This window comes from Heterocephalus glaber, unplaced genomic scaffold (assembly GCF_053883595.1).
Source record: "Heterocephalus glaber isolate CG9 unplaced genomic scaffold, H.glaber_assembly_v1.0 deba00000546, whole genome shotgun sequence".
Lineage (NCBI taxonomy): Eukaryota > Metazoa > Chordata > Mammalia > Rodentia > Bathyergidae > Heterocephalus > Heterocephalus glaber.
This window is the reverse complement of record NW_028258147.1, coordinates 38,256,132-38,283,870: the sequence shown is the minus strand read 5'-3', so window position 1 is coordinate 38,283,870 and position 27,739 is coordinate 38,256,132. Positions and strand designations below refer to the sequence as shown.

The window sequence follows — 27,739 nt, the reverse complement described above, 5'->3', positions numbered from 1 at the left end:
CCTTCTGTAATCTAGTAGAATATCATTAAATATAGCACTATTTTAATTGCATAGCAAAAGTTGTTGCATGGGTATAAAATAAAATAAAAACACAGAACCTTAATAAGAAGCAGTATCTTACAAAAATTTGATGAGAAAAACAACATATATTTTTTAAGTCAGAAAATACTGAATAAAAATTCAGACAATACTGTATAAAAATTACACTGTAAACTCACTAATCTAAAAATACTCACTGGAAAAGTTATCAGCTTACCAAATATCTTTGTATACACATGCATATAAGTGTGTGTGCACGTTTGTGTGTGTATGTTTGTGTGTGTGTGGTCACAGATTGTATTTAACTAAATACATTAAACAAACATAGCATACATTCATGTACCTGTGTACGTGCCACTTTCCTGAAAAACAAAAACAGGTTTAACATCATACATTCTTGTTTAGTAGCCTGCTTTGATACTTATGAATATACAGTATAGACATTATGCCAATATATATTATTTTTAATGCTTGCTTGCACAGGTTTAATTCTATTTGTATTTAAACAGTATCATCTTTTAGATACTTAAGTCGTTGCCAATTTCTCAACTGTAAAACATTTTGATATAACAGCCTTATTCATAAATCTTTCTGAATCTTCCTACAATTACTCTGAGAAATTAAGACTGAAAAACTAGGGCCGGGGATTTAGCTCAGTGGTTCCGCTGCCTGCCTAGCAAGGGCAAGGTCCCGAGTTTGATCCCTGGTACCAAAAGAAAAACAAGAAAAAAAAAAAAAAAGAAAAAGTAAAAGTGTAAATAAGGATCAAAATATATAATTGATATTGTGTAACAGCAAGAAAAAGTCTAAAGGAATAGGGGAAGTGGAAGGCGTATGGGAAGGGAAAGAAGGGAAAAGAAAAAAATATGAGAAAAGGAAAAAAATGGAAATAAAAGTCTTTGTAAATAGGGAAGGGTGGAAGGGGTGAAGGGAGGGCAGGGGAATGGGGAAAAAATAAGAACCAAGATATTCATGAAAAGGTACAAGATCCCAATGACGAATGTAACTGTATTGCATACCTAAAATGTACCAATAAACTTAATGAAAAAAAAAAAGATTGATGGGCCATACTATGTAAAAACTTGATAAAAATTGACAAAATCTTTCCAGAAAAATTAGAATAATTTATACTTCCACCGGCAACATATGTGTTCCTACTGATCCACATGTTTACCAAACACTTCCTATTTCTTATCATTTTTCTCTGAGCCCTTGAAAGTAGATTGCATAGGGGCCAGGGATTTAGCTCGGTGGCACCCCAACTGCCTCACAAGCTCAAGGTCCTGAGTTCGATCCCTGGTACCAAAAAAAAAAAAGTAGATTTCATATATCATGCTCCTTCACTCTAAATACTTCAATATATTTTCTTATATAAACACAGTACAATTAGCAATTCAGGAAACAATTTTGACCAAATATAGTTCATATTCTAGTTTTTTCAGTTATATCAATAATGTCCTTTATAAAAACAAATGATAATCTATTATTTCTTGGCATTTTCATTATGTACTTACCTAGTTTATGTTTTTTCCTTAATTCTATGCTCCAATATTTTATTGTTTGTAACATCAGTAACTGAAATCCTGTAATGAAAAAATTAAAATTAATTGCCTCACCTTTTCACATAGGAAAGGGATAAGTCTAAAAGGAGTATATAAAAACTTTAAATCTAACTTTCAATTCACAGGAATTTTAATTCCTGAAATGTACACAGATTCTTCAAGTCTAAGAATATTCTTCTAATATTCATCTATATGAACACAGTTCTTTCAAGTAGGAAAATAACATGCACACACTAGCGTACCGATACACTTCTCTGGAATAATTAAAAGCCTGAAGAGTGCTTTATGTTGAAACCTATCCCAGTAAAGCTGCAACCTAAATATGTTCACCTGAAATTAAAGAAAAAACAAAAACAAAATAACCTGATTTATTTCTCAGAATTACTTAAAATGTAAGGGAAACAAGCCAGAAATTCAGAAGTAACTTTTAAAAAGTTATTGGTCTTTTGTTGTTATTTATATGTTATTTTAGAGAAACTGCCTCAACAGTCTCCTAAAAATCATAACATTTATCTACTTATGAGATTTGAAACATGAACCTCCTTCCTGATTTATCTGGAGAATAACATGAAAAAAGGCAAAATATAAAAATATATTTAGGAGTATATGAACAAAAAAGGGGAAATGATCCCCTTAGTGTATTATTTAGAACTCATTTTTTCCCACTGCTTTAAACACTCTCCATCCTTGTCAACCTACTTTACCTTTCTTCTTTTCATTTTTCTACTCTTCCATGTGCCAGGTACTATCCCTTATTCAGAGAACACACAGTACAGTGGGAGAGACCACTGTAACAAATTTATTCTTTTGGCTTTCCTGAATTCTTAGAGCATTTGATAAAGAAATCCTCCCTCAACTCCCCATGAAATTTCTTTTTTCTATTAACTATTCTGCTTCTATATTCTTAAATTAGTTTTAATGGTTTGTTACACCTCCACTCAGTCAAGAGATCAATGGAAAAGCTTTAGTAAAAGGATGAGGGTAAGGCAGAAGATAGAACAACATCTACTTAGTAGTATCAAAAATCTTAATATTTCCCAATGGAAAGTAAGATGTTATTTCATTATAGTCGTGATTTATCTTCCCCTGATCTACGCTGATGCTAAATATCTCTGCATATTTTCATTAGCTTGTAGAAACTGTGTCTTATTCTAGTCAACTGTCTTTCTGTTTTTTTAAAAGGATATTTTGATGATGCAAAGTTTTGAGTTCTTTTCTTTTGGTGCTAAAGTCATATAACATGAAATATCCCACAAAAAATTCTTAAGTATACACCCTCTTCTACTGAAAATATCTAGAATATTTTCATCTTCTGTGACTTAAAGTTGTATACCTATTAAACAACAACTGCCCATTTTCTTTTCCATCCAAGCCCTGGCAATCACCCTTATGGTTTCTGCTTCTATGAGTTTAATTACATTAAATATGTCATAATTAGAATCATGCAATGTAATACTTTTAGAACTGGCTTATTCCACTTAACATAATGTGCTCCAAGTTCATCAACAAGCTAACAGACAAACAGTATTTCCTACTTTAAGGCTGAAAACATTCCGACACACATACACACAGGCATGCACACATGCACACATGCATGCACACACATAATTTTCTTTATCCACTTATCTATCACTGTACACTTAAGACAGTTTCTACCTTTTGGTTATTAAGAATAATGCAATGCATGTGGCAGTGAAATTATCTCTTTGAGATTCTATTTTCAGTTCTTTTGAATGCAAACTTAGAAGTAGGACTGCTGGGGGCCAGGGATTTAGCTCAGTGGCACCGCGCCTGCCTCACAATCGCAAAATAAGAAGTAGGACTGCTGGATTACACAGTAAAATTTTTAATTTTCAGAGGCACCTTTATACTGTTTTCCATAGCAGCTATACCATTTTACATTCCCACAATAAGTTTACAAGTGTTCCAATTCCTCCATGTCTGTTTTAGTCAGCTGTTACCACTATGACAAAACACTTGTAACTTATGAGGAGGAAAAGTTTATTTTGGCTCACAGTTTCAGAGGTTTCAGTCCATGGTCACTTGGATTCACTGCTTTGTGCTTGTGGTGGCACAGTACATCATGGTGGGAGCACATGGAAAAGAAATCTGTCCATAGCAGGACATCCAGGATGCAAAATGAAAGAGAAGAAGCAGGAATTCCAATATTCCCTTCAATGGCACATTCTCAATGACCTAAATCTCTTCCACTAGGCCCCAAATCCTAAAGGTTCCACAATCTCCTAACAGTGCCAAAGGTTGGTGGCCAAGGCTTTAATGTGGATCTTTGGAGAACATTCAAGATCCAAACTATAACAACTTCCTTATCAGCACACATTTTGTTTATTTATTTTTTAAATAATGGCTTTCTAAACAGATGTGAGATGATTTAATTGAAGTTTTAATTTGCATGTGATGATTAGTAATGTTGAACATCTTTTCAGATACCTGCTGGCCCTTTGCATGCTTCTTCTAAGATATGTCTGTTTAAACCTTTTACCCACTCTTTAGTCAAGTAATTGATTTGTTACTAAGTTATCTGAATTCTTTATATATTTTGGGTATTAACCCTTTAAAAAGTATATAGTTTTCAAAAATTTTCTCCTGTTCCCTAAGTTGCATTTTCACTTACTTGTTTCCTTTGCTTTACAACACCATTTTACCTTGATGTAATCCTACTTGTTTATTTTTGTTCATTTGCTGTGCTTTATGATCTCATATCCAAGAAATCACTATGAAGACCATTTTTATTATTCTTTTCTCTTACATGTTCTTCTAGCAGTCTTACAGTTTCAAGTCTAATGTTTAAGTCATTACCCATTGAGAGCTTGTATGATTTAAGGCACGGGTCAAAATTCTTAATTTTATTATAGCCAAATTTATCATTTTTTCCACTGAGCACAATTCCCTTGAGTCTTAATCTTTCCCTGCTGAAAGATTTAAGAGATCCTTATTTATATTTCTTCCCTAAAATTTTAGTTTTGATAAATATTAGCAAATTTAAGTATTTAATCTACGTAGAATTATTTCCTTCATTTTTTTAAATTGGTACATACTTGTACATATTTATGGGGTATACTATGATATGTCCATCCAAGCACACAAAGGATAATGATCAGATTGGGATAATTAAAATATCTATAAATTTAAGTGCTTACTGTTTGTTTTGTGTGTGTGTGCTGGGAATATTCACAATTCTATGTACTAGCTATTTTGAAATATACAATTAATTAGAGAATGAAGATGACACAGTGGTGAGCAGCACCAAAATTCACCCTCTCTGAGATATGGAATTCAGACACAGAAAAATAACAACTTGGAAAAGAAAAAAGAGAAGTACACCTTCAGGAATTTGGAAGCAAGCTGTGAGTGTGGTGTTACTTTGCATTTTCCTAAGAAATAATGATATTATGCATCTTTTCAATAAAAAATAACTCAATTGTTAATGGGTAACAGATATGAATAGACACTTTATGAAAAGAATTATTCAGATGATAGGCATATGAAAAGATACTCAATATCACTAATCATGGAGCTCAAACTAAACCATAATGAGATAACAGTACCTATGTATTAGAATGACTTACACTTGATGTTAGCCAAGAAGAGGACAAGAGGCAATTAGAATGACTTAATACAAGTGTAGGCAACTCCAAGAACTGCCAAAAGTGCAACACATCTATAATTTTCATAAATTCCTGATAGGAATGCTATACAGCATGAACACTTCAGAAAAGACTTTGTTCATTTCTTATATGTGTATAAGGTTGATCAAGTAAGGAAATACATGGTAGATAATGATAGTCAGGTTTCTTGCTGTCACAGAAAGACACAAATAAGGAAAAGAAGACCAGAATAAATCCTGTCCCATGGCATTGGATTTAAAAAGAAGTGTCACTATGAATTCACAGCTTGCTTTTTTTTTTTTAATTTTTTTTGTGGCACTGGGGGATTGAATCCCAGCCCCTCTTATTTTGAGACACAGGGTCTTACTAGGTTGCACAGGCCACCCTTGAACTTGGCAATCCTCCTACCTTAGCCTGCCAAGCCAGTGGGATTACAGGTGTGTGTCACAGTGCCCAACTGAACTCATAGCTTTCAAATAAATATAGATAGGTAGAAACAGACATAAAGTACAGATGCATATAAATACATGAACTACACACATATGTATGTGTGGATATTTATTTAAGAGCTGTCTGCCGAAAAGGTATAGAGGCAAGAAACCCCAGCAGTAACATACATACATACGTATTGCCTGAAAAATGATTTTCCTTCCTTTAATGAAAAGAACCACACACAGTCTCTTGGAGAAATGGTTTATACCAGGTGTAGCACAGGAAAAATAAAAGTTAAGGAGTGCGCGAGAATGACAGAGGACAGGTGCTGGTGGCCAGACAGAGACCAGGCAGTGTGTTCTCACTGTTACTCTGTGCCCCTTTCATAAGCCACAGTGCTAGGTAGAGCTGGTGGCACAGGACTGAGAGCTTCATTGAGTCCCTGCCGCCACCTGCCAGGCATGGGAAGTTGCAGCAGGGAGATTGTTGAGGAGGATGATTAGGAACACAAGGCGGGCCACCACTGCCTCAAACAACCTGAGCTCAGAACCGAGCACACAGGTAGCTGCCCTCTTCTTTCTGCTTTACCCAGGTGATGGAGGTGTGGGCTTTGCAGCTCAACCACCACCACAGCTGCAGCATGCCCAGAAGATGCTATTAATGCCAGGCTCCCCACTCCCCTTCCTGTTGCTGAGCTAACCTGGGGATGGCAACAACAGCTAGCACCATCCTAATTATGTCATGGCTAAATAACTTATAAACTTAATGAACATGGCTGAGCTAAAAACCAAAGGCTTGACTGAATCGGCTCTGAACCTGGGGAGGACTCCAGACTATATGTGACCCTCCAATAATTTTTCCTGCTGACAGAACACTGAACATGGCTTGAAAGTCAAGAAAACTTTTCTTGGACAAAATAAATCCCTCCGGGAGCCTCTAGAACAGGTAGAAAAACTTGTATCAGAAGGTGCAGACATAACAGCAAGTGTTAAACATCTTCCAGGACTGAAGACACCAGTAGACAGAGGAAGAACCTGGCTTCTTTGGCATTAATACAAAGAAACTTTCAGAATATACAAAAGCTTTGATAAATAAAAAGGAACTCCTCGGTGAATTCTATGAACCAAGTCTATTGGTGGGTCTGAATGTCATTAATGCTAATTTCTGTATGAAAGGAGAAAATGTGAACTCTCTGGATGGAAGTGGAGACTTTTCCATGGATCTCAAGGATGAAAACATTAGTAACAATAGTTAAAGGGATGGTCAGATTACTGCAATTCTGGACCAGAAGAACTGTGTAGAAGAACTCAACAGACATCTGAATACTACTGTAAATAATCTTCAAGCAAAAGTAGATGCATTAGAAAAATCCAACACGAAACTGACAGAAGAGCTTGTACTTCTAAACAGGATCATTACCTTGCAAGAAGAAATGGAAACCAATCGGAAGGGTCCTAAGAAAGGCGGAACTGAGGAAGAGCAAGTGGTAACTGAAGCAATAAAGCATTTCAAGGAGAAGACACAACTGTAACTGGACGTTGAAAAAGAACTAGAGATCCAGATCAGCATGAGATAGAAAATAGAACTGGCCAAGAAGATGCTGGAGAAGGCTGTCTGTGAGAAGCAGGAGGCCCTGGTGTCTCTGATGCAGCATCTGCATGATATCAGGGCCCTCAAGCATGTACTTGCCTTTAAGCTGCATAGTTAAGACTTAGGGGTAAAAGAGAAAGGTGAACTAACCACTCACTTGGAAGAGAACACTAATCAGATGGCTGCTTCCATTAAACAACTGGAGCAAAGACTGTCAGGCTGAGTTGAGCCCACCAGTCTGCTACAGTGGACAACCAGCTTTTCTAACAGGAATCCAGGGACAAGATAAACAGTCTGCAGCTCGAAGTGGAGGAACTCACTAGGCAGCAAAACCAGCTTAAATTAGAACTAAACAGGAACAAGAAAGGTTACAGAACAATGAGCAGCAAGCCAGGAAAGGTTCCCTGAGGCCAGAACCCAAGGCAAATGGGAAACACAAAGCTCCTGGAAGAAAACCACAGGCTACAGTCTCGCTCTAAACATGAACAGCATCAGTTGCTGCTCTGTGAAAAGCCACAAGTGTATCAGCTGTGCCAGGAAGATGGCAGCCTGACAAAGAAAAACAAGAACTGTTGAGGAACCTTCTGTGATGGCTGTTGAGCAAGTGAACTGTCTCTTCCTTCAAGCCTGAGCAAGTTTGGAATCTGTCACAAACAGCTGATGAATCAATATTTCACCAGCCCCTCGTAAGACTGGAGGGCAAGACCTGGACCAGAACATCAGGACCTGGTGTCAGGTCCCCCTAAAGCCCAGACCTTAGAATCAACTGGAGAGCTGATAGGAATGATGTAAGTAAATCATGTCCAGACAGAAAAGGCAGCTTTGGGGTTGCTGGAAATTCTGCTCATTTCCCCTGATGCCTATATAAATAAAAGGTACTTGTTCAGCCTTTCTTCTCTGTATCACAGCAAACCCACCTGAAGGGTTTATTTTAAGGCATATCTTGGAAGGGCTACTTATTTTTAAGAACAGTGATAATTTTGGGGTTGATATAATACGAGAGTCCAAACATATAAGAACAAAAAGAAAAGGGCTGGAAATGTAGCTTAGTGGTAAAGCACTTTTGTAGCATGTAGGAGACACTGGGTACTCTCCCCTTGTACCACAGGGGGAGGGGACAGAAAAAAAAAGATCATGTTTCTCTATTGCATTTGGAGCAGAGAAAGGTAAAAGGTGAGATCAAAAATCACAGTCGCTGCCTATTTTCCCAGGTGCTGGCAGACATAAACATTGTTTCCTCTTCATTCCTACTGACTGCCTCTTCTTTAAAGTACCTCTATCAAACTGAAACCAAACTCAGGAAAAAGAGAATAATATACAACTGAATGTATTAAAAATATTGTAATATACTACCACGACTGACCAGATTTTCTACTCTTGTCTTACAAGTGTTTTCATTAGCAGAACTATAAAAGAACATTTGTTATTTTTCTACTTTATGTCTTCAAAAGTAAGAATCTGCACCATTTATTAAAGAGGCTATCTTTCTTCATGAGGGTGTTCGGCTCCTTTGTCAAAGATGAGGTGGCTGAGTGTGTCAGGAATTGTTTCTGCATCTTCTAATCTGTTCCACTGGTCCTCCGGTCTGTTTCTTTGCCAGTACTGTGCTATTTTTATCACAGTAGCTTTGTAGTATACTTTCAAGTTGGGGGTTGTGATAAACCCTGCCTTGTCTCTGTTGCCTGAAATTGCTTTTGCTATTCTAGGTCTCTTTTTGTTCCAAATGAATTTTTGAATTGTTTTCTCAAAGTCCTTGAAGTATGCTGCTGGAACTTCAATTGGGAGTGCATTGAATCTATATAGCAGTTTTGGAAGTATGGCCATTTTCACTATATTGGTTCTTCCCACCCAGGAGCAATGGATGCCTTTCCACTTTCTTTTTTTTGTTTTTTCCCATTCAGTTTACTGGTACATTTTAGGTATAAAATACAGTTACACTCATCATTGCGTTCTTGTACCATTACATGAGTATCTTGGCTCTTATTTTTTTTTCCCCTTCCCTTGCCCTCCCTTCACCCTCTTCACCCTTCCCTATTTGCAAAGACTTTGTTTCCATTTTTTTCCTTTTCTCATATTTTTTCTTTTCCCTTTTTTCCTTTCCCCTTCCCTTCCCACTTCCCCTGCTCCTTTAGACCTTTTCTTCCTGTTACACAATATCAATTATACATTTTTTAAATTACAATATCAAGATCTAGGAGACATTGCCACAGATTTCACACAATTTAAAAGGATATAGAAAGCATATTATAAAAATCTTTTTTGGAATAAATTTGACAACTTCTAAGAAGTACCTTGGAAGACAAATTAATGAAACTAACTCTGGAGGAAATATAAAATTTGAATACCACCTATTAAAGTATATTCCTAGCTTGAAAACCTACCTATATGACAACAGCAGGCTCATATACATTTTAACTGATAAATTATATCAAACATTTAAAGTAGAAAAAAGAAGGAACACTTCTCCCCTCATTTTAGGAACTCAACATTGTGCTAATCCTAAAACTGGATAAAGATAATAGAAGAAAAAAGTATGAACATAGATAGAAATTTGTTTAACAAAACAAACTATTAGAAGTCAGATCTGGCAGTATGTAGAAAGTGGTTTTGTTATAGGGATGGCAGTGTTGGTTCAGCATTGGAAGATCCATCCCCAAAAGTCATCATTTTAACAGAGGAAAGGAAAAAGCCATATGATCCTATCACGAGTTGGAGAAAAAGTATTGGACTAAATTCTACAGCTGTTCATGGTAAAAGCTAGCAGGAGACTAGTAGTAGAACAGAAACTTCTCAACAAACTAAAGACATGTACTCCATACTTCAAGCAAGAACACCTTGTGTGAATGGAGAAGATACAACGCTTTCTCCTTAAGGTGGGGAACAAGGGCAGATATGCTTACTCTTTATCTGTCCATTAAACTTTGAAACCTAGTCCCCACCAAAATAGTCTGCCAATAAAATGACACAACTAGGATAGGATTGGCATGGCAGAAGAAAAATCTTTATATGTAGATGAAATGATCATCTACAGAGAAAATACTAAGAAATCTCTAGGAGCCCCTGGAACTTGTACTTGAATTTAGCAGGATTAGAAAACACAAGGTATATATAAAAATTCAGGTCTGTGTATACTTCCTATAAATGAAGAACTGGATATTGAAATTTAAAAGTTATGTAGGAGTACAAAGGACCTAGAAAAGTTAAAAAAACAGTGTTGGAAGATGTTTAGTACCTAATTTTAAGACTTCTTCTAAAGCTACAGTAATCAAGGCAGTGTTGGTGTAAGGAAAGACATATAGATCATTGAAATAAAACAGAGAATCTAGAAACAGAACCAAACATATATGGTCCACTGAGTTTTGAAAGATTATTTAACATTAGCATTTTATAGAATATAAACTCAATTCAAGAGCCGAGGAAGAGATAGTGTTTTCAGCAAAACGGCACTAGAACACCTGGTATCTGTATATAAAAAATGAACCTCAACCATTTATTTCCATATATAAAAATAACTTGAAAGGATCTATGAACTGAAATATGAAAGACTATAACTATAAAACTTGAAGGAGAAATTATAAGGGAAAATGTTTATGAATTCAGGGTAGGCAAGAACTACCTAGGATACAAAAGACATGATGTATAAAACAAAAAAATTGATGAGATTCCATCAAAATTTAGAACTTCAAATGACATCATTAAAATGAAAAGTAGACCTTAAACAGACCATATTTACAACGCATATAACCTATGACCAGAATATATAAAGAGTTCTTACAGCTCATTAATAGACAACCCAATTAAAAAGTAGACATAAGAGGATGATAAATAGCCAGTATAGCACAAGGAAAGGTGTGCAACACTAGAATCAGAAAAATACTAATCAGTACAATAACAAGATTGAATTATACACTCATTAGGGAGATGAAGTTAAAAGTTTTAAAAGCCTTGTCATGACTTTTTCTTTTTGTTGGATTCTCCCCCTTTGGGTTTAATTTGTCACACCCAATGGATTCATTCTGCTGGGTTTCCTGGCATTGTGATCCTCATCTTTTCCTAGGATATTGTCTAAAATTTTTTGGAGTGCCGGTTTGATATTCATGAAGTTCCTGAGGTGCTCTTTATCATGAAAGTATCTTATTTCTCCATCAATTTTGAAAGATAATTTTGCAGGGTACATCAATCTGGGTTGGAGGCTGTTTTCCTTTAGGGCTTGAAATACATCAGTCCAAGCTCTTCTTGCCTTGAGGGTTTGCATGGAGACGTCTGCTGTGATACTGATGGGCTTTCCTTTGTATATGATTTGTTTCTTTTCTCTCACTGCTTGTAGAATTTTATTCTTCTGTTGGATTTCTGGAATCCTAACTATTATATGCCTATGTGTAGATTTTTTTTAATCAAGGCTAGCTGGAGTCCTATATGCCTCACTTATCTGTATGTCAAGTTTTTTTCTCCTCCTTGGGAAGTTTTCTGCCATCACTTCTGTGAACAGTTTTTTTATGTCATCTGCACTGTCTCCTGTTTCTTCATTGACTCCAATAAGTCTTATGTTATTTTTCTTTGCATCGTCTAGCAGCTGCTGGATTGATTTCTTGTGTTCCTTTACAATTTTAAAGCAATTTTTTTTCCTGGTCACTAATTGCAATCTTAACTTCTATATGTGAGATTCTATCCTCAGATTGGTTCATTCTGCTGTGCAGTATTTCGATGGAGTTTTTAATCTGGAAATCTGTTTGCATCTGTTGTATGGATTCCATTTGTTTCCTATATTGGGATTCCATCATGTTCCTCAGATCCTCAATTTTTTTTTTATTTGTGTCCTCTCTAGATTTATTAATCATGTCTTGCACTATGAGCACAATCTTTGCTGTTATCTGAGTATTTCTGATTTCATTTCTCCCAGATCCTCTTTCGTTGCCAGTTCAGAGAGACCATGTGGTTGAGTATCAGATTGTTCCATCTCGTTTCCCTTTGCGGTTGCTATAGGTGATCCAGAAGTCCTTTTTGAGGCTTGTTTACCTGTCTTCTCATTTCCACCGGGAGGGGGGGAGGTTGCTTCTGACGCTCAAGTGGCTCACCTTCTCTGCCCTAGGAGTTTGGGATGGCAGCAGGGGAGATTCCTTTTGGGTGATGGGACTGACTCAGCTTCTCTGCCCTAGAAGCATGGGATGGCGGTGGGGGAGCTTCCTTCCTGGTGCTCTCCATTTTCTCATATCATCTTCAATCTCTCTTTGCAGAGTGCTATAGTTTTCAGACAAGAGGTCTTTGATTTCTTTTGTTAGGTTAATTCCTAGGTATTTCACTTTTTTGTATGCAATTGTGAAAGGAATTGTTTGCCCTATTTCTCTCTCAGTGAGTCTGTTGTTTGTGCAGAGGAAAGTTATTGATTTCTGTGTATTGACCATCTATCCAGCTACTTTACTGAATTTGGTTATTAAGTCTAGAAGACTTTTGGTGGAGACAGCCTCTTTAATAAATAGTGCTGGAAAAATTGGATTTCAACTTGCCACAAATTAAAACTAGACCTATATCTCTCACCATGCACTAAACTAAAATCAAAATGGATTAAAGATCTAAATATTAAAACCAAAACGCTGAACCAGCTGGAACTGAGGTTAGGTAGAACTCTTGGAAGACATTGGTGTAGGAAAAGATTTTATGAAAAAAACCTCAGTTGCCCATGAACTAGCACAATCAACAAGTGGGATCTCTTCTTACTAAAAAGCTTCTGCACAGCAAGAGAAACCAGCAGCAGTGTGAAGAGACAACCCAATATGTGGAAAAAAATTTTCACCTGCTGTTCCTCAAAGGTCTACTATCTAGAATCTATAAAGAATTTGAAAAAATCAGACCTCCCAAATTTAAAGACCCAATCAAAAAATGGGCATCTGAAATGAATACACATTTCTCAGACAAAGAAGTAGAAATAGCAAATAAACATATGAAAAAAATAACATCACTGGTCATTCGAGAGATGCAGATGAAAACAATGCTGAGATTCCACCTCAGCCCAGAAAGAATGGCTGCTATCATGAAATCAACCAATAACAAATGCTGGTGGGGCTGTGGGGAAAGAGGAACACTGCTCCATTGCTGGTGGGAGTGTAGACTGGTGGAACCACTGTGGAAATCAGTATGGAGATACCTCAAAAAACTAGGACTGGAAGTTCCATTTGACCCAGATATTCCCCTGCTGGGTATCTTCCCCAAAGAATTAAGAGAATCATACCACAGAAATATATGTGCACACATGTTCATAGCAGCATAGTTTGTAACAACTAAAACTTGGAAACAGCCCAAGTGCCCATCAACTGAAGACTGGATAAAGAAAGTGTGGTTTTTTAAATAAAATGGAGTACTACTCAACCATAAAAAATGAGAAAGTAGAGATATTTATAGCTAAATGGATGCACATTGAGGCGATACTCTTAAATGAAATAAATAGGACACACATGTGTAAATACCGAATAGTTTCTCTAGTGTAAGAAACTGAAAGTGTAAGTAAGGACTAAAAGGTATAATAGATAATGTGAAATAGGAAGGAAAGGGGCAAAGGGGAACGGGAAGTGGGAGGGGTAGGGGAAAGGAAAGAAGGGAATGGAATCAATATGAGAAAATGAAAAAATGGAAACAAAGTCTTTGTAAATATTGAGGGATGGATGGGTTGAAGGAAGGGCAGCGGAATGGGGGAAAAAATAAGAACCAAGAGAGATTATGTAAAGGTGCAAATTTCCAATGATGAATGCCATTACATTGTATACCTAAAATGTACGAAGAAAATTAATTTTTAAAAAGAAAAATAAAAAAAGTAAGAATCTGCCTTTTCAGAATCCCTACTAGAAAACAAATGATGAAGAGCTCTTCCCCAGTTTCTCCAAGTCATGATGGAAATTGTTTTAAACATGGACGTCTTCTTTTACAAACAGGAAGTACTGATTAAATCAAAGCTAAGTTAGGTATAGAGTAAACAAGTTTAATTTGTTGATGGCTGAAAACAGTTAGCTCATTATTTATTAACTTGCTCCTGAATAAGAAATTCCTTATTCTAAACCAAGAATCAAAGATGGTAAACAGGTTTTTTGAAAAGGACAATACTCAAAACATTTTTGAGTAACAAATGCTGTGTGAAAAGGAGAGAGTACATTTAGCAAGGGAACTAAAGAAATGGTATATCCTATTTTGATTTTGTTATAAGTTTCTAGATTGTTTGAGTCTAACTAACAGCTAAGAAGATATAATTTTGTAACCAGTTTAGAATTCTGGGATATCTATATCCTGGACCATGTTATTTAGTAAAATTTATCTCCTAAAATGGTCTCAAGCCTGAGAAAGTGCTTGTTATTCCATAAGGCTGGCCTGTTACTTGGTGAAGCTAAAGTTTAAAAGTACTAAGGGAAAATAAATTTAATAATTCTGGCCTAAAATTCAAAAAGAAAAAGAAAAGATGAGTGTGGAGCATTACATAGTGCTAAAAAATAAAGAAATGATTTTAAATGGGTGACAGTATGGTGGTAGAAAAAAGCTCAAGAACAAGGATGCTAAAATTTTGCTGCTAGTGGCCAGCAAAATGTTAGAATAAAAAACAAAAACAATCATTTCGGATTAAAACCAATGACAGAAAAAGAGTATGAGTAGATATTGATAGAAATAAATAATTGAAATAAATAATTGGGGAAAACAGTTCTTCCTTAGAAAGAATTTCTATCAATGAATGAGGAAAATAGAAAATAACCATTAACAACAATAATAAGTACTTCAATAATAGTACTAAGAATCCACCAATGAGTAAGAAGATCTACTTGAGGATGCCAACATTAATGTGAAGAGAAAGAAGATATTTGCATATCTCAAAGTATCTCTACCTACAAATTACAAAAAATTTATTAATTACAAAGGTAAAAATATTACTTTCATGGTAGAAAAACTCAGCAAGAATGACTAAGTAACCATCATGCATTAAACACAGAAGAGAAAAAAAAAAGAAAAAAAAAAGACAGAAGAGATAGGGCAACTAAGTTCAATATGGATACCAGTCTAGATCCTATAACATAAAAATACCAGTGGAAAACACTCATAAAAATGAATAAATCTGGTAGTGTAGTAAAAGGTCTTGTACCAATGTTATCTGCTTACTTTTGATATGATAGAGTATGCACAATGTTAATGTAAAGAGTGTAAAAAATTTTAAAAACCTATCATATAACACAACAGTACCAGTTCTATGTATTATTTAGCTGAGTTAAATGAGAAATTCATATTTATACAAATAATTGTACACAAATACTTACAGGCTCTTTATTCATAATTATTCAAACTGTAAACAACTCAAATGACTCTCAGCTGAAAAACGGTAACAAACTTGTATGTGTATAAAATGAACTACACAGTTATGAAAAGAAAGTATCTATTGATACATGCAACAATAGAAATGAACTATAAATCAATTATGCCAAGTAAAAGAAACCGGACAAAGGAGTGGAGCAACACGATGGCTGGGTAAGATTCTCCAGCACCCATTCCCCACAGACACACCAAGTTGAACAGCCATTCACATGCCACACTACTGGCACAAGAGCTAAGGAAATCAGGTTTTCAAAGAGTGAACCCAACTAACTGTTGATACTCTTGAAGTCACAACTGAATAGGAAAACAAAGAAGAACTTCCAGTAGGGAATAAAAGAGCAAGTGGAAGAAATAAATCAAACAAGAATAATGTACCTCTTACAGGATGGTTTCAAAATAGTTTCAAATATATGTTCTCATGTCATATTATCACTTAAAAATGCCACAGGCTCATATGTTAAATGATTGGTCAGCTTGTGGTGCTCTTAGAGGGTGGTGGAACCTTTAAATGGTGGAGAGTCTTCCAGTCACTGGGGCATGCCCTTGATAGGAATACTGGGTCTATAACCCTTCCTCTTCCTCTCTTTTGCATCCTGGCCATGAGGTGGTTTTGCCACATGCTACTGTCATTAACATGCTGCCTTACGACAGGTCGCAAAGCAATGGGGTCAACAAATCATGAACTGAAACTTCCAAAACTATGAGTCAAAATCAACCGTTTTCTCTTTATAAAGCTGGTTATCTCAGGCATCTATCACAGTAACAGAAAGTTCACACAGGAAATTGGTACCAAGAAGTGTGGGGTAGTAGCATTGCTGTGACTACCTGATGATGTGAAAAGGCCTTTAGAACTGGTTTGCAGGAAGAGACTGGAAAGGTTTGGAGAAGCAGGCTAGAGAAAGCTTAGATTGCTATAAGCATTAAAGTACATTCTGGAGAGGGCTCAAAAGACTAGAATGTTAATAGAAATATGGTCTGATGGTTGGTAGAGTGTGTCAACTTGAGAAGTTTAGCTAAGAGAAGCTTAACTAAATCTGCTCGGCAATTCCATGGTGTAGAAGACCCACCCTAGGGCAGCTCATTACCTGCATGGTATAAAGAGGAAATGAAGGAAGAACGGACCTGCTTGGATCTGCTTTTCTTTCTTTGGAGGAGCTCCAGTCTTCACCTTCACCCTGGACGTCACAGTGCAGATACTTTGGGCTTTCATCTTCAGCTTTCCATTGCAGGCTCATTGGCCTCCTGATACAGACTCACACAGGACACTGCAGTGAGCTCCCAATTTTTGACTAAGTTCTTTGCTCTCCAGTGTGCAGACATACCCTCTGGACTCATTCTCATCCAACTCTGTAAGTGGCCATTGGAACCCAATCTTGTAAATTCATATATATTTGTATATTTTGTGTTAAATCTGCTAGTAAATGCTGACTGATACATATGGACAGTAAAGGCTATGCTGATGATGTTTCAGTTGGAAGTGAGGATTCTGTTGGAAAATGGACTAGGGGACTGTATTACAGTGTGGCAAAGAATTCTGAGACTTTGAGGGATGTTGAATCTAAAGGTGATTTATTAGTTTACATGGGGGAAGAAGTTTCAAGAGAGAAAATCACTCAGGCAGTGTCATGAGTATTACTGGCTGATTTTAGCCAACTTTACAGTGAGAATCAGGAGCAAAAGGAGCAGAGTACAAACATTTAAAAAATTTGTAGCCTGGCCAGAAAAGAGCACACTTAAGGTTTCAGCCAGGGAGGGTGCACTAACAAGCCTAATGCTTTACACTGGGAAAGGAAAGATGCTTTGAGGACATGCCAGGAAAAGTAGGCCAGGGAAAGGATAGAATGCTCTAAATGGAGCTTTTTGGGTAATTCTAGTGAGGAATCAGGAATCCAGAATGCTCACAGGGATGAGAGTAAAGGTTATGTAAGTGTGGTTTCAGATAGAAATGAGGATTCTATTGGAAAATGGACTAAAGGGCAAAACTAGTCTACTAGAGCTGATTAGCATCAAGATCTCATACATTTCAGAGTTAACGGAATAAAAACACAAATTTGCTTCAAAGACTTTCTTTTATTTGAGAAGAGAGGCCTGAAAGCCTCTGCTTGTCCAGTAACAACAGCAGGGAAGGCACTGAGAGGCCCCTTTGGCCATGGTTCCAGCCCAAGTACAGCTTGTATCAGTGGCAGACTTTGGTGTCAAGAACACAATGCTACTCTTGCAGGCATGCAGAAGGCAGGAGTTAAGGGGTCCATTCATGGAGACTTTGAGGACTTCAAAGGAAACCCTGGGAAGACAGCATGTGCCAAGACGAGAGTCCCTGCACACAGCATCTGACAGGGTGATACACAAAGCTTTGAGTGAAGCTGAAGCAGCAATGCAGACCCCAGGAAGCAAGAGATGCCAGGGACATGGAATACCTGCCAAGGGATGCCATAGGCAACATGTACAGCCAGCACAAGAGAGTGACCCTGAGGCCTACAAACAGCAAAGCCACAAGGATGAGGCTTCCATTATCCCACCCATGTGCACTGGATCCCACGACATCCGTGGGAGTCCACAGCATATCACAGTGCGTTCCTGTAGAGCAGAATTATCCTCTGAGCCTTGGCCACAGTAGTTCCATCTGGAAGTGGGCTCCTGCTTAGCTGTCCAGAGGGCTCCTGCTAGGTGTTGAGGCTGTGTGCCAGACTGCAGCATAATGGGCTCATCTGTCATTGCAGCTGGAAAGTGATTACTGAGACCAGTGACGTTGCCCAATAAGGATGGTCTGAGAGCAGGGTACGCACAACTTTTCCCAAGGACCCTTCTTGCTTTTGATCCTGTTGTTGCTGATGTAATTAGTGCCTGATGAAACCAGAGGCCTAGCACCAGGGGGTTGGCAACTCTGGTCATGCTGCGGCCTACAAGTCATCCACTGTTGTGTAAGGAAGCTCTAATAAAGTCATTTACTTGCCAAGCTGGACTTGCCTGATTGTTCTTTGGTCTGTTCCCTTGCCCCTCACCATTTTGGCTCAGAGACAAATGTTTCGAATTTATGGCCCTCTGGAAAATTCACACCACAGTCTCAAATGCCAGAAAGAGAGACTCAGTAAATCATATTTGCTTTGCTATATCACAGTAGCTGCTTTTTTGTGAATTGTCCTTTGGGAGGTTACATGCCCTCTTACTTGGCATTCTAAATTTTAAAGAAATACCACATCTCAAATGATTGACATGTTAATATCTACTAACATTTCTTTAAACTTCTAGAACCCAGAATATCCTCAAATAACAGAATGTGTAATTCCCCTCATTATTTATTACAGTAGTTTGCATTAACTAACACAATGCATGTAAATTACTATGAGGGATAGCTTGCAATATGTCTGTTTAAAGAAAATACAGGAACTAGCCCCAGGAGCTGAAAGTAATCAGTTGTGCAGTTCTGGTCAGATGGAGGGGGGAGCACATACCCTGGGGGATGAAGAACTGCACAGTAGGTAACTCTTTTGACAGTGTTGCTGCACCTCCCTTCTTCCTCTACAAAACTCCTTGCAGCTACCTGGGTTCTAGAGATGGAGCTTGAAGGATGATAGCCCCTTCCATCTTCTCAGGGCTGGCTCCTGAACAAGCCTGATTTCCTTCCCAGAAACTCTAATCTCCAAGTATTGCCTTTTGAGGGAAAAGCAGCTTGGATCTGGGTCTGAATACTCTGCTGGGTTTCATTCTTGCTTTGGTCCAATTGCTCTTACATTTCCCTAATCTATCCTTTTGAAACAGAAATGTTTATCCTGTGTCACATTTATCTTGGAAGCATGTAATTTGTTTTTCAAATTTTTACAGAGGATCACATCTGAATTTGCCCTGAGTCTCAGAGGAGACTTGGGACCTGGACTTTTGAGCACTGAACTCAATTAAGACTTTGTAGTCCTTTGGAGATAGACTAAATATATTTTGCATTATGAGACGGACCTGAGCCTTTAGGAACCTTGGGCATTGTGCTATGCTTTAGTAAAGTGTCCTCTACAGGCTTATTTGTTAAAGCTTGATCCTCAACCTGTGGTGCTCACAGAAGGTGTGGAACCTTTATTAGGTGTGGCCCAGTGGGAGGCCTTCCAGCATTGGGGGTGTGCCCTCAAAGAAAATACTGGAACTCTTGACCTTTCTTCCTTCCCTCTTTTGCCTCCCAGCCATAAGATGAACAGTTATGTCAAGTGCTACTACCATTATGTGCTTTGTAATCACAGGCCCAAAAGCAAAAGGGACCAACTAATCATGGGTGAATATCCCCAAAACTGTGCCAAAAGAACACTTTCTCCTTCTAAGTTTGTTATCTCAGGGTTTTGTTAAGCATGGAAATCTGACTAACACAAAGTTCAACAGCAGATATGACCAGGCAGAAAGAAGAATCGGGAAGCCTGAAGATGGGTCAATTGACATCCATCAATTGGGAACAGAAAAATAAAAGGAATGGAGGAAAATGAACAGAGCCTAAGAGACTCTGGTACATTATCAAGCACCCCAGAAAGTGGAGAGAAACAGTAATGGCCTAAAATATCTCAAATGTGCTCAATCTGATGAAAGAAATAAATCTACTCATCCAGGAAGCCTGACATTCCAAGAGATCCACACAAAGACACATTATAATCACACTGCCAAAAGCCAGACAAAAAGAGAGAATCCTGAAAGCACCAAGACAAAAGCTATTCATCAAATTAAAAGGATCCTTGACAATATTAACAACTCCAACTTGAAAGCAGCCCAAATGGCCATCAACTGGAGACTGGATAAAGAAAATGTGGGGTTTTTTTTTTGCAAAATGGAGTACTACTCGGCCATAAAAAATGAGACATTAGAGACATTTATAGCTAAATGGATGCACATTGAGGCGATACTCTTAAGTGAAATAAATAGGACACACATGTGTAAATACCGAATAGTTTCTCTAGTGTGAGAAACTGAAAGTGCAAATGAAGACTAAAAGGTATAATAGATAATGTGAAATAGGAAGAAAAAGGGCAAAGGGGAAGGGGAAGTAGGAGAGGTAGGGGAAAGGAAAGAAGGGAATGGAATTAATATGAGAAAATGAAAAAATGGAAACAAAGTCTTCGTAAATAGGAACGGATGGAGGGCTTGAAGAAAGGGCATGGGAAGGGGGAAAAATAAGAACCAAGAGAGATTATGTAAAGGTAAAAATTTCCAATGATGAATGCCATTATACTGTATACCTAAAATGTACCAATAAAATAAAAATTTTTAAAAACCCAACAACTCCAAAACTACTGAGGCCATAAAACAATGGTTAACAATGTGGTAATAGGGCTGGGGATTTAGCTCAGTGACACTATGCCTGACTTGCAAGTGCAAGGTCCTGAGTTCAGTTTCCAGTACCAAAAATAAATAAAAGAATAAACTGTCAAACAAGAACTCTCTACCTAGCAAAATTATGTTTTAGAATTCAAAAGTTAAGACATTCCTAGATAAAGCAAGACTACCTGCCCTAAAATGAATAGTAGGATTCCTTCAAGCTAAAATAAAAAGTATTGTACAGCAACTTAAACTCATATGAAGAAAGAATGAATACTGGGAACAGTAAGAATATACTTAAATATAAAGACACCTAAATATTTAAGTATTTATCCGTAACTCCTTTTTTAACCTATCTGGTTTTTAAAAGGCAACTGCATAAAATAGAATAAGTCTATATTAATGGATGTATAATATACGAACATGTAGTTTGACCACAGCACAAAGGGGTAAGAGGAATGAAACTATATTAGCGTAAATGTTTACAAGCCATTGACTCCCATCAGGATTAATCTGAACTGGAGTTTATAAGTGAACACAAAAGTGGCAACTTTCCCAACCTAGGCAACCACTAAGAAAATAATACAAACAATATAACAGAAGAATCAACAAAGGAATTAAAATAGTACGCAAACATCTGTTTAAAACAAAATGAGGGCTGGGGATTTGTTGGTTCCATGGCCTGAGTCGTCACAAGCGCAAGGTCCCGAGTTCGATCCCCGGTACCAAAATAAATAAATAAATAAATACAAATAAAATAAATAAAACAAAATGAGGTAGTAATGAAAGAAGAGTGGAACACAAATATATATGTATGAAAGGTAAGCATAAAATAGCAAAATGATAGGTTTATATATTACTTTACTAAACATAAATGTATTGATAGTCTAATTAAATAGCAGATATTGGCAAAACAATTTAAAAAACAAACTATACCCTGTTGGCAAAGTCAGTCTTCATCAACAATATCATCAAATATAAATATACTAAACTCTCCACTTAAGAGGCAGAAACTAGAAGTTCTAAAATACCCAACTGTAAGTTGTCTAGAAGAGTATCATTTCAAAACACTTTTAATAATAGAACTCAACAAAAAATAAAGAACTAGAAGACTTGAACAACATTATAAACCAAATAGAACAAACAGATGCACAATGAGTACTCCATCAAACAACAGCAGAATATACATTCTTCCCAATAAATATGAAATACTCTCCAAGGAAGACCATATGTGAGGCCATAAAGTCAGTCTGACACCTGAACGACTAAAATAATACAAAGTATCTTTTTCTGGACCACAATGGAATAAAATGGGACACCAAGAACAAAAGAAATTTGAAAAATTCACAATTATGCTGAATTAAAGAATATACTCACAATCAACCAATGGGTCAAAGAAATTACAATGAAATTTTTTTTTTTTTTTGTGGTACCTGAGATTGAACTGAGGACTTCACATTTGCAAGGCAGGTGGCGGAACCACTGAGCTAAATCCCTGGCCTACAATGAAAAATTTAAAATACCTTGAGATGAAGAAAATGAAAACATAATGCATCAAAACTTGAAGGATGTAGCAAAGCAGTGTTCAGGGGGAAATTTACAGACGTAAAAGCCAACAATAAAAAACAGGAGAATTTGATCTTAAAATAACCTAACAGGAAAGTATAATTGATAGTAATATTAAAAAAAGAACTACACTGGACCTAAAAAGGAGCTCTAAACACTGTGCCAGTTGTAAGATCTACTTAAAAAAAAGTAACAGAGAAAGAGATACCAACAGTGTCCTGGAAAAATAAGCTGACATATTCCTACAATCTCTAGCCACATCTGTGGCATCTTAACCTGTAAAGAATACAGAAAGCCCACCAAAGAGTTAACTCAGGAACCACTGGCCTGCACCTTCAGATGCCTTCTGTGCCCACAAAGCATTCTGGGTTTGATATAACAAAAGAGAAGAAGGGGGGAAGGAGAAAAGGTGGCAGGGAAGGACAGGGAGAGGGAAAGACAGATCTTCATTCATTTCTCCTTATGATTAAGGAAGATAAAGTCTCTCAGGGGAGAAAATGACACAGCGAGAGACCCCCACAGGGACAAAGGACAAACTCTTGGCCATTAATTTGTTTCTTATTAAAAGCATGATTTGTGTTTTCTTCTGAGGCAGTGAGAAACTTAAAAGCTGTTTTTGTTCAAACAAAAAAATACAAAACAATGAATCTTCACTTGGCCCTGTAGATGCCTAATGGATGAGGGAACAGAACAAAGCTGTATCTTCATTTTTTCTGTCTCCTTTCTACCTTAGAACTTTGGGTTCAGTCTTGCTCTGGTCTGCATATAGGCATGTTAATCATTCAGGGAATGACTGCCTAAAAAGTCACAATACAAGGTTTAGGTTTAACCCTAAAGTTATAAAACTTATCCATTCTCCTTTAAGACTGAGACCAAGACAAAAGATTTATTACCAATGAGCGCCCAGAAGTCTTCTGTTATTGACCTAAACCTAAAGTAACCTTGGATTCCAGCAAAGCCTCAACAAAACTGAGACTGCTCCAAGCAGAAACAATCATCTCATGGACACAGGATTAAGTGTTAAGGACTTCTGGAGCCAACTTTCAAACTCAGAACTGACATAATGATCAACTAGAGCCTAGCCTAGTGATGGTGAACCTTTTGGAGACCAAGTGCCCAAACTGCAACCCAAAACCCACTTATTTATTGCAAAGTGCCAACACTGCAATTAAACCTGCAATCAAACCTGAATAGTTTAGAAAAAACAACTCATACATTAACATCTTTTGTCTTAAAAGAAAAATACAGTAACATTCATGCCAGAGGTTCACCACCTCTAGTTTAGCCCATCCATACTCCTTTAAGGTTCTCCTCTTCCTTTTGTTGAGGGGCCAGTAAGAGGTTCTACAGAGCTGGGCCCTCTTTAGCTCCTCTAGCTGAGCTCCCTTCCCCATTTTCTCTTACTTTATAACTCCATCTAATAAATCACTCTATGCCTCAAAAATGAGAGATCTCATTAATAAACTAATAATCTCCCTATAGAACTTCTAAAAGAATAAAACAAATCCAATATCAATTAAAAAGAGGAAGAATGAAACAAAGAACAAAATAGCAAAGCTATAGAGAATTCATGAAACCAAACTTTGTTATTTAAAAAGATTGACAAAATTGACAAACTTTTATTAGCCAGATTACTAGGAAAAGAAAGAAAACTTAAATTACTAAAGTCAGGTATAACAGCGGGACATTACTATCAGTTTTACATAACTATTTCTAGAGGAGAGTATTATGGACATATACAGTATATACCAAACAATTACCCTAGATGAAACAGACAAATTCCTAGAAATAAACTACTAAATCTGACTCCAGAAGAAACAGGAAATCTAAACAAGCTTATAAGAAGTAAAGAGATTTTTGATTTAATCAAAATAAACCCCAAGAAAAGCCCAGAACAGATAGCTTCACAGTTGAATTCTACTAACTTTTAAAAAGATTTAATACCAATCCTTCTAAAACTCTTCTAATAAATAAAGGAAAAAACACTTCCAAATACACTGTCAGAATTACCCTGATATCAAAGCCAGATGAAATCACAAGAAAACTTAGAGACCAAACCTTTTATAAATACAGATGCAAAATTTCTCAACAAAATACCAGTAAACCAAATCCATCTCTATGCTGAAACAATCACACATCATGAGCAAGTGGGATCTGCCCAGAAATGCAAGGCTGGTTCAACATATGCAAATCAATCAATGGAAACATACCACTGAAGGGGAAAAAAAGTACATCAACAGTTCAACAGGTGCAGGAAAAACATTTAACAAATTCCAACACCCTTTCATTACACAGACAACAAAGCAGGAAAAAGGAACTTCAGCAACCTGAGAAAGGCTCTCTATGAAAAATCCTTAAATATCTTATGTACTAGAGAAATACTGAAAGTTTTCCCCCTAGGATGAGGGAAGAAATCAAAATCCAGTCTCACGTCTTTGCAACATTATAGTACTGCAAGTTCTACCTAAGGCAACTGAAAAATAAACAGTAACAAAAGGCATCCAGATTTGAAATGAAGCAATCTATATTCACAGATGACATGATTTTATATCTATAATATACTAAAAATGCATAGTTATTAAAGCAATAAATGAATTTGGTAAAGTTGCAAATACAAGATCAACATACAATAATCAGCTATACTTCTGTATCTATATATACATCCATCTTTGTTTTAGCAACGAACAATGTAAAAATGAAGTCTAAAAACAATTACATTTACAAAAGCATCAAAAATAACACACAACCAAGAATAAACTTATCAAGGAGGTATAGGACTAATATAATGAAAATTTCAAAACAACGCTCCAATTAAAGACCTAAATAAATAGACAAACATCCTGTGTTACAAATCAGAATGTGTAATATTGCTATGAGGTAATATTGTATGTATCTATGCAATTGTTAAAATTTTTCAACTGCTTTTTTGCAGAAAGGAATAAACTGGTCCTAAAATTCATATAAAATTTCAAGAAACCTGTATAACCAACACAATCTTGAAAAAAAAAAAAAAACCTGTAGGACCTAAGACTTCCCAATTTTAGAGGTAAAAAGCTACACTAATCAAACAGTACAGTCATGGCAACAAAGGGAATAAAAATAAGTGTTATGAGTTTTTTTGCTGTACTGAAAATGTTCTGTAATTAGATAACGGTGATGTTTGCACAATATTGCTAATACTCTAGAGTGAATAGTATCCATGATCTGCCCAATATTCTCCCATTTTACTTAATAGAACCCTTAACCAAGTTTCTTACACAAATAACACTTCCCCATTTGATTCTTCCTGAACGTAAAACTCTTCATCTGAAGGATTCTTCTCAAGCACATTTTCAAGCTTACCTATGGAACTCATCATTGCTATGACAGGTATGGTTTCTCTCTTTACTGGCCACAGGTATACAACCAAGTGCGCCTTCTGTGGCTAAAAGATCTGGGGTCCAATAACATTTATTTTTAAAACTAACTTGAATAGTAGATTTTTCATATCCTCAACCTTCCAAAGACCCAATCTTCCTCTATCACTGCACTTTACACTTTATAATTTAACAGTATACATAACCTGTCTCAACTTCAAACCCATCATTTTTATTTAACACTTGCGTTCACCATCTACTCAAAATCTCATTAAGGAAATCAACATCTCTTCCACACTATTATTGGAGTCTTAGCCTTTTTGAACTTCCCTGGAGATGGAGGAGCTCCCAAGGTTCACTAGAACAATTAATGAGTTCTTACTCTGTGCCAGGCAGTGTATTAATTAAGATTTTTTAAATGTTCTATTTAATCTTCACAACAGCTCTAACTTTACAATAGCTCTAAGCCATTTTACCCCTTTCACAGATTAAAATTGAGGCCCCAAATTAACCAAAGCCATACAAGTGACACCTTAATGGCAGGGTCTGTAATTCTGTCACTTCTGACCAGGAGTTTTGTCCTCAGTTCTCCTCTCTGGCCTTTTCTCCATCTCTTTCACTCTCATTTCATCATCTTCTGCTCATTACTTCTTTATTTCACATGATATCCAGGACAATTTTGGTTTTTCCATAGCTTTACCTATATTCTGTATTAGTGACTCTCAACCCTTTAATAAACACAAAAATCTTTTGCTCGCTCTGGAGTTTATATTTTGAAAATAGTTTTTTCCCAACTGAAATTATAACATTGTACATGCATGCCCAAAGTCTACCTCCTCACACACCTCCAGGATCTGCTAACCTATTATGCGTAACCCATAACTGAGATCAATGAGTACAAAGTCTAGGAGGCTTTGTATTTCCCCTCCCCGTCTGTCTTCCTGACAAGTCTCCCGAGTTCCAACATCTCCAACCGTCTAATAAGCACAGTTTAATTAATAAACATAGTCCCATGACTGTCACTCCAGCTTCTTCAGCCTAAACCTGTTCAAAATAAAATTCTTGTTCCCCCTGTCAAGCCTGATCATTCCCTGTGTTTTCCATTTTGTCTAAGGTGTCAAAATCCACCCTCGTCTGTGCTGTATGATACTTGTTTGGAAAATGATTAATATCGACTGTGCTGTCCCCGAACTATAGTGCTAGGTCACAAATCAACCACTATACAATGCATGCCCATTATGACTAGGAGTAAAGTAATGCAAAATAGTACAAAAGATCACTCTCTTCTTCAGGGAGGTTACAAAAAAACAACCAAAAACAACTTTTGTGAGGCATTTTTCCACTCATAAAACAAAACGTAAACATTTCAAAACCTGTCCATGTACTTCTTATCACAAGCCCGTTGCCCTATTTTTACAGATTTAAAAAAGGACTTCTTGGGCTGGGGATTTAGCTCCGTGGTTCTGCCGCCTGCCTCGCAAGCGCAAGGTCCCGAATTCGATTCCCTGTACCAAAAAAATAAAAATAAAAAAGGATTTCTTTTTCCACTCTCTCATTGCTGAAATACACGTACACACACGGTAAGAACCACCAGGCTCCAGGGCAGGCCCGGGCCGCGCGCGCGGGATCTAGGGGCGCTCGGCGGCCCGGGCCCGCACGTCCGGACAGCGTACCTGGAGGGCCGTGGCAGGCAGCAACGATGCCCTGGTGGCAGGATGGCGGCCTCCTACGCTACTGCAGCCACCACGCTCGGCCAAACCCGAGCGGCTCGGACGCCTCAAGGCGAAAGCTTAGCGGCGGGCGGAAAGCGGGGCTCTGTGGAGCTCAAGGCTCCACGGCAGAGGAGGGGCGTGACGGAGCGGCCAGGGGGCGGGGAAAGACGGGGCGAAAACGGCCGGGGGAGAGGCAAGCCAGGCGGGGCGTGCGGGGCGTGCGGGCCAGC

The 27,739-nt window shown here is 37.3% G+C and overlaps 1 protein-coding gene and 1 pseudogene across 6 annotated transcripts in view; one reads left to right on the top strand and one right to left on the bottom strand.

The window, feature by feature from the left end:
* The window catches only part of Slc25a40 (solute carrier family 25 member 40), a 69,062-nt gene extending 41,328 nt beyond the window's left edge, over positions 1-27,734 (bottom strand). For 2 of the 6 annotated variants that reach the window (XM_004862421.4, XM_013078735.3), the window contains exons 1-3: positions 27,471-27,667; positions 1,554-1,622; positions 383-401 (exon numbers count right to left, since the gene is read on the bottom strand). Coding sequence is in view for 1 of the 6 variants with exons in the window: in XM_021242606.2 (XP_021098265.1) it covers positions 1,554-1,608 (55 nt within the window). In the remaining 5 variants the exon portion in view is untranslated. Of the gene's footprint in view, positions 1-382; positions 402-1,553; positions 1,623-27,470 lie in introns of all 6 variants that reach the window. The other 4 variants (XR_002388673.2, XR_015448665.1, XM_004862420.4 and 1 more) reach the window with 3 other exon arrangements.
* LOC101702491 (protein RUFY3 pseudogene) lies at positions 5,971-7,336 on the top strand (annotated as a pseudogene).
* Positions 27,735-27,739: the final 5 nt, after the last annotated feature.